The 10,686-nt window shown below is 49.9% G+C and overlaps 1 protein-coding gene across 1 annotated transcript in view; it reads right to left on the bottom strand.

Annotated features, from left to right (window-relative positions):
- LOC103766916 (fibrillin-2) overlaps positions 1–10,686 on the bottom strand; it is a 143,142-nt gene that overhangs the window by 65,469 nt on the left and 66,987 nt on the right. The window contains 2 exon segments of the mRNA XM_029963865.1: positions 6,533–6,658; positions 8,223–8,420. Of these exon segments, the coding sequence (XP_029819725.1) occupies positions 6,533–6,658; positions 8,223–8,420 (324 nt within the window).

Here is a 10,686-nt window from a genome sequence, read left to right as displayed (position 1 = left end):
GAAAGGAGCAGTAAAATTCCGTAGGGAAATTAATGTGGGTGACCCCGAGGGGCGGTGATTCGGGTCCTTGTCCGGTGGGAAAGTGAGGAGTGCTGGAGTTGGGAAGGGAATCGCGATCCCACAGTGCCCTGCAGTGGCTGCAGGTGCCAGTGCAGCCCTGAAGGTGGGAGGGAGAAAGGCAGGGGATGTTTAATCCTGCTCTGATCTCCCCCTGCTCCAGTGGGAAATGTCCCTGCCCATGGCAGGGGGTGGAACTGGATGAGCTTTAAGGTCCCTCCCATCCCAAACCATCCCAAACCAGTCTGGGATTCTCTGTAGCTGAGCTGATGTTGGTTGTTATTCCCATTTCCAGGCACAATCAGCTCTTCCTGAAGTTCCTGCACTTTTTAGCAGCAGCTGTTGTGACAGCACAAGGGGGGAATGGTTTCAAACTGCCAGAGGCAGGGTTAGGTGGGATATTGGGAAGGAATTTCTCCCTGGGAGGGTGGGGAGGGGCTGGGATGGAATTCCCAGAGAAGCTGTGGCTGCCCCTGGATCCCTGGAAGTGTCCAAGGCCAGGTTGGAGAAACCTGGGATAGTGGGAGGTGTCCCTGCCCGTGGCAGGGGGTGGAATCTGACAATATTTAAGGTCCTTTCCAAGCCAACCCATTCCATGATTCCATCATTCTGTGGTTCTCTTTTGTGATTCTATGATTCTATTCTACTAAAAACAGGAAGACACTTCCCTGCTTGGCTTTTTAGGACTAAAATTCCACCTTCAGCCACCACCTGAGATGTCCCCTGAGCCTTTCCCGTGCTCCTCTGGCTCTTTGATGCTCAGAGTCCCCGGGACAGACTTTGGAAACCTCCCAAGGCAGCAAAGCAAAAGGACAGAAAACACTTCCCCCACCTGGGCCCCTGCAGTGAAAAAGAGATTTTATCACTCCAGCCTGCCCTGTCATTTAATTACAGCCCTGCCTTGGGTTACAATTCACAGAGCACTGGAAGGAAAAGAGCTTTGTGGAGCAGAAGCTGGTTGTACTATTAGTGAAAAAACCAGTTTAATACTCCTGTTTGTAGCACTGGGAAAGTTGTTGCATCAGAGGGCTGGGGGCCAGATCGATACCTACAACACAGCCAGTCATCCAAAGGGGTGTGTGGGCAGCAAATCCACTCCATTCTTAAGGAAAAACAGTGAATTCAAGAGGTTAAATCCAACTGCAATTTTTTTTTCCCCCTGAAAATCCCAGCCCGGCCCAGAGCAGCAACCCAAGGAGCAGGAAAAGAGGCCGTTCCTCAAGCCTTGCACATCCTGTGCTTTGAGAACCTGAGCTCTGGGCTTTGTTGTTCTTTCAGTTCTTCCCCCACCACACATTTTTTTGCCTTCTTGGTTTTCCCTTTGTGAAGTGGTTTGGATTCATTGAGCCAGGGAGAGCCCGACACGGGTACATCCACCTCCCATTAACACCCGGCGCTGGGCAGGGAATCCTTCCAGCTCCAGCCTGGCTCCTCCACCACTTTTCCAGCCCTCTGTTAAAAATTAAAGCAACATTCTGCCTGCTCTGCTGTGCAGACAATGGCAGGATTCAAGGCAAACGTTGATTTTGGATCTGCTCTCCACCTCTGGCTTGGAGTTGGAGCCTGATCCTTACGGCTGCAAACGCTGGGAGCCAAAGGCTACAGAGCTCCAGAAGGAGCTGGAGGCTGCAAAGCCCATCCAACACGGTGCCCACAGACATGTTGAAACCCCAACTTCTCCATCTGCTAAAAAAAAAAAACCCCAGGTCTTGATGGAGAAAACATCCCCGTGTCACGTAGCAAAGAGGTCAGGCCTCGACGGCAACTCACGGGACTCTGAGACCTCCCCTCCCAGAAAGCACAAAGAAACCACAGAGGAGAGGAATGGAACCCTCCAAACCACCCCAAATCCGTGGAAATGAGCTTTTAATGGGGCCAAAACAATGAGCTCTTCTGTAGGGGTTTTGCAGGAAGGTTGAAAACGGGGCTAATAAAGCGGCTCTCGAGTTCCAGCCGAGCTCGTGGAAAAGATCCCTCTCCCCTGTGCAGAAACAGGGATGAGATTGGACAGAGTGAAAAATAGAGCCTTGTGTTCGTCAGAAAACACGGGATTTTGTGCCCTTGGTGACAAAAGAGGGACATAAATAACATCTAAATAGAAAGGGGTGAGCGAAAATTGGTGATATTTGTAATTAAAGGCTTCGTTCTGCCCCGGCAAAACCTCCTGGAGAGACCAAAAGTGGTCAAAAAGGACTTCTGCTGGAGGGATTTGAACAGAGCTTGTTGCACACGGTTTACAGAGCCTTCCTCTCCCTTTCCTGGTGTTTCTCCCTGGGTTTTTTTTGGTATGTCATCACCCTGGAGCAATTCAAGACGTGAGACATTCCCTTTGGAAGCATCCTGGCCTTGTCTCACTGATAGCAGAGCTGGCCTGGCATTTTGTCATCCAGCACAGGAAGGGCCATTAGAAAGTTAAAATTCTTGGCAGAGGAACACTGGAATTGTGGCAGGAAGAGCTTTGTTCAGCCAGTGATTCCACCCCTTAACTGCACACCACGGAGCCGTTCCCTTCGGTGCAGTTTTTACGGCCGCTTTTCCAGGATAATTTAAAAATGTCACTGGTCCTAACAACCCCCCACTTCCCTGTGATTTATGGACCGAGGGCTCTGCATCAGGAGGATGGGCCTGAGCTCAGCTTTGATGTCTTCCTCTCTCCATTTTGCACCAGGAGGGTTTTCTTGCGTCCTCCTCAACGATTTTACTCAGCTGGATAAAACCACGAGCCTCTCTCCAGGCTCCCCCATTTCTCATTCCCCTACAAACCTCCACAAATCCTGCTTTTTTCCCCTTTTTTTCCCTATCAGCCAGGCATAGGATCTATTGATTCAGCCCTAAGCTGGCAACTTCTGCCCTCCTTACTGATCTTTTTGGACAATATAAACCCAATTTTTGGTGCTATGGTTTAAAAGCCTTACTTTAGGGAGCAGCCCCTCCCCACCCTAAATCCACCCCAAATTCGCCCCCATGAATTCCATGATTCACAGGCTGCTCATATCCCTCAGAAACTCTTGTGCCAGCAAGTTCTCCTTAGACATTGCACAGCCCCAAGCTCAGGAATTCCTGATCCCTCCAGCTCCCTGGGAATACAAGGAACAAAAGGAATCACAGCAGTGTCACATTTGTCAGGGGTGAGCTGCAGAAACAAGCCTGGAACTGAGCAACCCTGAACTTGGAGGATATTCAGGTCCAAATCCGAGCAGAGAGAAAAAAAAAAAGGAACCTCGTTTTCTTTCTGGAGTTGACCAAAATCCAGGCCCAAAAATCCAGCTGCAGCCTCCTGGGAGCTCAGGGCCTCCTCCACTATCAGCCTGGAAGATCTTTATTCCACACAAGGAAAGCATCTTTATTCTTCAGGGATGCAGGGACTGAAAGCAGAGCCCCCAACTCCAGGTGCCTTTTGTGTTAAGAGATAAGTATCACTGATGGGAAAGCACCAACATTATCTCTCCTCCTGCCTGTTCCCACCAACAGACAGCCCCGAGGAGATTAGTGGCACATGCTGCTGCTGTTAATTAGGGAGACATCATTAATCAGCAGCCCTGGTGACACCGGGCTCTGACCTTTGGCTCCAGCACAGTCCCATCTGCTGACTTCACCCCCCCTCAGGAGGAACCTTCCTGAGCACAAAACACAAACTCCTGGGAATCAGGGAAGAATTTACCATCTAGTTTTAGTATTTCCTGGATGCTGGGGCTTGGATGAGGAAACCTGAAAGCAAGAGGGAAGCATCTTCCCTTCCTAAAGCAAGAAGGGCTCGGTGGACATGGAAAAATCCCTCCTTTCACCAGCTCTAAAATTAACCCAGGGACTCAACAAGGGAACTGCTCCAGCATGGAGATTTTAGGCCTGGAGCACACCTGGGTGAAGAATAAATCTGTCCCTGTCTGCCTGTGGTTGTTATTTTGGTTCTCAGCCTTGGCTCGGGGAGGAGGGGCCATGGATGGAGATTTTTGGCAGCAGGTCGGGAATTGGGACCCTCAAATTGGATCCTCAGCTTTGATTCTCGACTCCCTGAGGTACCAAAGCACTCAGCAAACTCTGAGAGGGGCTCAGATCTTCCTAAATTTATCAAGTGTGAGCAGCAGACACGATGCTGCCTCTCTATTCCCTTATTCACATCCTTTTAGGGAATCACGGGGCACATTCCTAGAGGGGAGCAGTGATGCCCCAGCAAAGGTGATCCCACAGTTCTGTGATCATCCTGATGGGACATGCTGGTGATTCCCATGTGGGAAACAAGCCCTCCCAAGCAACCCCAACCCCATCCCTTTAGAGCATCCCTCCTGTTTATGTCGTTCCCACAGAAGGACTCCCAGATCCCTCAATCCCACCCAAGCAAAGCCTCCTCTTTCCGTGGTCTCCTTAGCAACCAAGGCAAGATAAGTGATGGAACAGAACCCTGTGGATGCTGGAGATGTCTCTTTTTATGGCCATGCAGGAAGGAGAGTGAAAGGCAGCTGTTTATGGCCACATGGTGCTGCTTTGGCAGGCGCTGGGGGCCCCTCAGCATCTGGACAACAGACCCAGACAATGGATTGGTTTTAATCTCAAAAGATTCCAGCTAAACTGATTGCAGATGCTCCCTGCCTGCTCCCCAGCCAGCGTGGGTGAGGCAGAGCAAGGACAAGAACAACTTTTTGTTGCCCACAGTTCCAGGGCAGGGCAGAGAAATTCCACAAGACACCCTCGGATTGGGGTCCTTCACCCCAGACATGGATCAAAAGGCTGGGCTGGACCCTCCTGGTTTCAGGTCCTGGAATGTCAGAGCACTGCAAGAAACCCCCCTTGCTGTTGGAATTTTAGGGAAAGTCTCGTGGCATCCTGCCAGGGAAGATCCACAGGCACAGATGTCTTCTGGAGATAAAAGAAGGTCCATCCTCCCCAGTCCAAGGATTGACCTCTGGAGCTTGTTGTTCCACTTTGGGAAAAGATTTTCTGAGGGGCTGAACTCAGGTCACAGAATCCTGGAATCACAGACTGGTTTGGGTTGGGAGAAACCCTAAAGATCATCCAGTTCCACCCCCTGCCACGGGCAGGGACACCTTCCATTAGCCCAGGTTGCTCCAACCTGGCCTTGGACACTTCCAGGGATGGGGCAACCACAGCTTCTGCAGGCACTAGAGACTGCTAGAATTATCCTAGCAAGGAAAATGCCTGGATTACAGGAGAGTGGGAGTATGGGAACAATCCCCTGGGAGCAGTGATGCTTCTTTCCTGGAAAAAAATGACTTGGAAGAAACCCCTCTGAGACAAGGAATGCTGTCAGGAATGCTCTAAGTGCTCTCCCTGTGTAGCTTTGCCACACAAATTCCATGTTGAAGGTCTGGATTTCAGTGCATTCCTCACCCCTTGTCTTGGTTACAGCAGAGCCTTGGAGAGGAATGAGAGGGAGGGGGAGCTCCTGAGGGATCCAGCAAGGTGGGACTCGATCCCAACATGCTCCATCCATGTTTTCCCACAGAACTGTGTGCCCCAGTCTAGGTGAGACCCAAATTTATCTGAGGCATACACTGGGCCAACTCACCCCAAGCCCAGGAGCAAAGAGCAGTTCCAGGAGCTCCCAGAAAACTTCCAGAGTTCTCCCTTAACTACCACAACCAGCCTGGAAATTGTTAAATTCTCACACCTCATGTGAAGACCCTCAAAAGAAAAGGCTTTGAGTTTTCAAAGCTTGATCAGACTGAGCTTTGAAGGCATCCCTGAGCTAAGCAGAGACCTAAAACCTTCCAGAGATCCCTTCTGTCCAGTCAGTCTGTGCTGCCATGAAAATATCCTTCAGAAAACACCTGCCTGAAAAATCCAACCCCCTTCTTTCTGGTTTAAGAGAAGATCAGGCAAGCCCTGCTCCTCCTTTCCTTGCCTTGGGGCTCCAGGAACCAAATAAACAGATTAAAAACCTCATTTTGCCCTGTCTGGGAGGCAGGATCAAGCCTGGCATGGGAGATCTCTCCCATCTTTACTTGGAAGTGCCCTGTGAGCAGAGAGACCCTCAAGATTTCCACCCCCTTGTGCTCTCAGGATGTTGGGAAGCTGAGCTAAGCAGAGACCTAAAGCCTTCCAGAGATCCCTTCTGTCCAGTCAGTCTGTGCTGCCATGAAAATATCCTTCAGAAAACACCTGCCTGAAAAATCCAACACCCTTCTTTCTAGTTTAAGTCTGTGTTGCCATGAAAATATCCTTCACAAAACACCTGCCTGAAAAATCCAACCCCCTCCTTTCTGGTTTAAGAGAAGATCAGGCAAGCCCTGCTCCTCCTTTCCTTGCCTTGGGGCTCCAGGAACCAAATAAACAGATTAAAAAGTCATTTTTTGGCACTTCCTCCTGTTTGGGAGGCAGGATGAAGCCTGGCATGGGAGATCTCTCCCATCTCTCCTTGGAAGTGCCCTGTGAGCAGAGAGATCCTCGAGATTTCCACCCCCTTGTGCTCTCAGGATGTTGGGAATCTGAGCATCCTGCAGGTCTGAGCCTTCCTTACCTTCACACCTGTGGCTGGTCTCGCTCTGCTTGTGTCCTGCAGGGCACTTGCACTCGTAGGAACCCACGGTGTTGATGCAATTCCCACCTTGGCAGAGGCCAGGGATGGCTTGGCACTCATCCACATCTGTGGGAAGAAGAGCAGGGACGTGAGGAAGCGCGGCCATCCCACGGATCCACGTGGGAGGAAAGCTTTGCTCCAAGATCACGTTTCATAAACCCCCTCAGACTGCACCAGAGATAAAGTGAAGGACAGGAAATGGCCCTAAATGGTATTCCTGGCTCATCCACACGAGCAGGAGGGAGGCAAAAGTCTGGGAATGCTTTCCAAAGCAAACGCCCGTGTGTCTGTCCCCCCACGGTTCGTTCCTCAGGGAAGGCTGGGGTTTAATTTTGAACCTGGAGAAACACTAGCCTCAATTCACCACCTCTCGTGGGGTGGAGGAGGTTTGAGAACTGCACTGTGGCCAGAATCTCTGAGCTAAAATGATCCTGGATGATCCCATGGGAGATGGGAGGTCCGTGGTGCTGCTCTGGGAGACACGACGACAGATTGTGGGAGTCACACGGAGAGTTCTCTGTTTTGGGGCTCTGTTCTCTGTGTTAACTGTTTTAGGGCTCTGTTTTGAGGCTCTTATCTTTGTTCCTTGTTTTAGGGCTCTTTTGGGGCCCTGTTCTCTGTGTTCCCTCTTTTGGGGCCCTTTTCTCTGTGTTCTGTTTTGGGGCCCTGTTCTCTGTGTTCCCTGTTTTGAGGCCCTATTCCCTGTATTCTTTATTTTGGGGCCCTGTTCTCTTGTGTTCTCTGTGTTTCCTGTTTTGGGGCCCTGTTCTCTTGTGTTCTCTGTGTTTCCTGTTTTGGGGCCCTGTTCTCCATGTTCCCTGTTTTAAGGTTCTGTTCTTGTGTCCTGTTCTCCATGTTCCCTTTTTTAGGGCTCTGTTTTGAGGCCCTGTTCCCTGTATTCTTTGTTTTGGGGCCCTGTTCTCTTGTGTTCTCTGTGTTCCCTGTTTTGGGGCCCTGTTCTCCGTGTTCCCTGTTTTAGGGCTCTGTTTTGGGGCCCTGTTCCCTCTATTCTGTGTTTTGGGCCCCTGTTCTCTGTGTGTCCTGTTCTCCATGTTCCCTTTTTTAGGGCTCTGTTTTGGGGCCCTGTTCTCCATGTTCCCTTTTTTAGGGCTCTGTTTTGGGGCCCTGTTCTCCATGTTCCCTATTTTGGGCCCTGTTCTCCATGTTCCCTATTTTGGGGCCCTGTTCTCCATGTTCCCTGTTTTAGGACTCTGTTTTGGGGCCCTGTTCCCTCTATTCTTTGTTTTGGGGCCCTGTTCCCTGTATTCATTGTTTTGGGGCCCTGTTCTCTGTGTTCCCTGTTTTAGGGCTCTGTTCTGGGGCCCTGTTCCCTGTATTCATTGTTTTGGGGCCCTGTTCTCCATGTCCCCTGTTTTAGGGCTCTGTTTTGNATTGTTTTGGGGCCCTGTTCCCTCTATTCTTTGTTTTGGGGCCCTGTTCCCTGTATTCTTTGTTTTGGGGCCCTGTTCTCCGTGTTCCCCGTTTTTTTGAGCTCTGTTTTCATCTCCTATTCTCCGTGTCCCCTATTTTGCTGCCCTATCCTCTGCATTCCCTCCCTTGGCTCCCTTGGCACACCCTCCTCCTCCTCCCTCCCTTATCCCAGCCCGGGCACATCCCCGTTGGCACCGACCTTGGCAGGCCCCGGTGCGGATATTCGGGATGAAGCCCCGGCGGCAGGGATGGGGCTGGGCAGGACACATCTCACAGGGGTGTCCCCAGGCCCGGCCGATGGTGGCACAGCACATGGTCTTGGTGCAGACGATGCCACTGAGCTGGCCCTGGCACATCTGGTTGTTCACTTGGCTGAAGCACGGCCCGGTCCGATAATCTGGGAAAAGGGAGGGGAAAAAAAAAAACCACATCCAGGGGTTAGATCCTGACAGGAACATGAGGATTCCTCGGCCGTTCGGGTGCGAATCGACGAGTTCTGAGGGGGGAAAATAAAAATAAAGCCCTGCAGTGATGAAAAGAAGAGAAATTTCAGGCCTGTGCTGGCTCTAAAATGAGCTCGAAATAAGAAGAGGTGGTTTCAGGGCTGCAGTTTCACCTGTTCTGTGAAGCAAAGCAATCAGATTTTATTTTATTTAGGAGCAAAGATACACCCCTGGAAGTGTCCAAGGCCAGCTTGGAGCAACCTGGTCTAGTGGAAGGTGTCCCTGCCTTCCTTAAGGACCTTCTTTAAGGTCCTTCCAACCCAAACCATTTTAAGTCATGATTAATTCCTTCAATTTAACTCTTAAAAGATCCCCTGGCAGTTTGAACTTTAAAACCCCAGATGCTGCAGAAGCAACTGGTGTTTCCCATTCCCAACCAGGATCCTCCCATCCCTTAAAACCAAAAAAAAAAAAGGATTTTTGAAGGGCTTTGCTTGTACTGAGGAATGTTGGGTTTGACCCTCGATTAGGGATATTGGCACAGCAGGAAACTAAATTCTGAAATAATAAGGTTTTCCCTTCTGCTGGGAATAGGTGATTTCGTGTAAGTGTTTGATCTGTGGCTGGAAAAAAAAGACCTTTAACCCAGAAAATTCCACATGAACTGTCTGAGGAAGTTAACTGCTGGTCTGGCTGAGATTTGCTGAGGGAATTTCGAGGTTGGAGAGTCCAGTAATTAGTGATTGCCTGTGAACCCAACTCCTGCATCAGCTCCAGGATTAACCCCCAGCTGTCTTTGCAGTGAAATATTTGGATTTGATGTGTGAAGCGACCAAAAAGTCGTGGGGGGGGGGGGGTTATACCTGAACAACGAGCCACAGGCACCCACAGGCAAAGGGGAAGAGTTTAACCTGGGCTAGAATTGTCCCACCTGAAAAACACACAAGAAATCCTGGGAAAGGACCAATTAGCAAAATAATTGCTTATTTCCAGCTTAATGCTCCCTCTGATTTGTGTTTCTCGAGCAGTTGGGAGCACAGTCAGGCTTGAAAATTAACTCTGATAAAAGTGAAACGAGAAGTTTGGTCTGTGGGTGTCACCGAGATCAACAGCAAGAAGGATTTGAGGGGAAAAGAAAGCACTGATTTTGAAGTGAAATAGGTGTAAAGGTGATGGGATCTCATAAAAAAAAGCCCTTTTTTTTTGGCAGCCTGAACAGAACCACGAGCCACGTTTGCAAAGGTGAGTTACCAAATCACCGTATATTGTTTTTTTTGACTCAAATTTTATCGAGATACCGAAAGCAGCAGAAGAAGACGCTCCTCAAAGGGACTCAGAAAGTCAGATTAATAAATGTATAACCCCAAACCAATGCAGGAAAGGGGGTGGACTTGCACCTCCCACCTCCTCTGGAGACGGAAGCACCGCAGCAAGAATTCCTGGAGATGGATCCTAATGAAAGCACAATTGTGAGGAGAACACCCCCTTTGAAACAAGCACTTGACAAAAATAGATTTTCCTATGTAGATTACTCCTTTGGAGGGGAATGAAGCCAAGGAAATTGCAGTCTGGAGGCCAGGAAGCCTGGCTGCCTTCCAGCTCCCATCTGTTGCTAATTCGAACGGGCAAATTATTAAATTTTTAATGAGGCACCAATCAAATTTTATTAAGGAAATACGGACACTTAGGAGATGTCTAAAGCCCTTTTCCAGCCCGTGTTACGGGATCTCATCTTCCAGGAACCTCAGTGCAGGGTAAGTTGTCCTTCAGAAGTCCTGGTTTTTCCCTGGAAAAGCAGAGGTGAGGTGCTGAAAAATTGGGATTTCTGCTTCCTCTTCCAAGCTTGCTCAGCTTTATAACAAGAGCCCAGTGGTGGGACAGGGATGAGTTCCACCTTCCCACCTCCAGGTGAAGTTCTCGGGACAGAGATTGCAAGAAATACCGGATCAGGCTGGATTTTTGGGAAGCTTCAACCATGGCAAGGTGGGTTTGGCTGCCTAAAAACAACCCCCCTGACTCCACCACCCAAAAGGACCCGGCCAAGAGTGAACATCCAGCGGGGGACAGCCCTCGGCTCCTCTCCCAACATCCATCAGCAGCCTCATATCCAGGCACTTGATCCTGTTGCCATATTAATTCCCAGCTAAACCCACGCTCGACACGTTCCATCTGTAAATTCCTTATCGCTGGGGTTACTCCGGGGTTACTCCGGGGTTACTC

The sequence above is a fragment of the Manacus vitellinus genome, unplaced genomic scaffold (assembly GCF_001715985.3).
Source record: "Manacus vitellinus isolate BGI_N305 unplaced genomic scaffold, ASM171598v3 scaffold_64_pilon, whole genome shotgun sequence".
NCBI lineage: Eukaryota > Metazoa > Chordata > Aves > Passeriformes > Pipridae > Manacus > Manacus vitellinus.
Note: the sequence above shows the minus strand (reverse complement) of the source record. Positions and strands in the feature narration are given on the sequence as shown.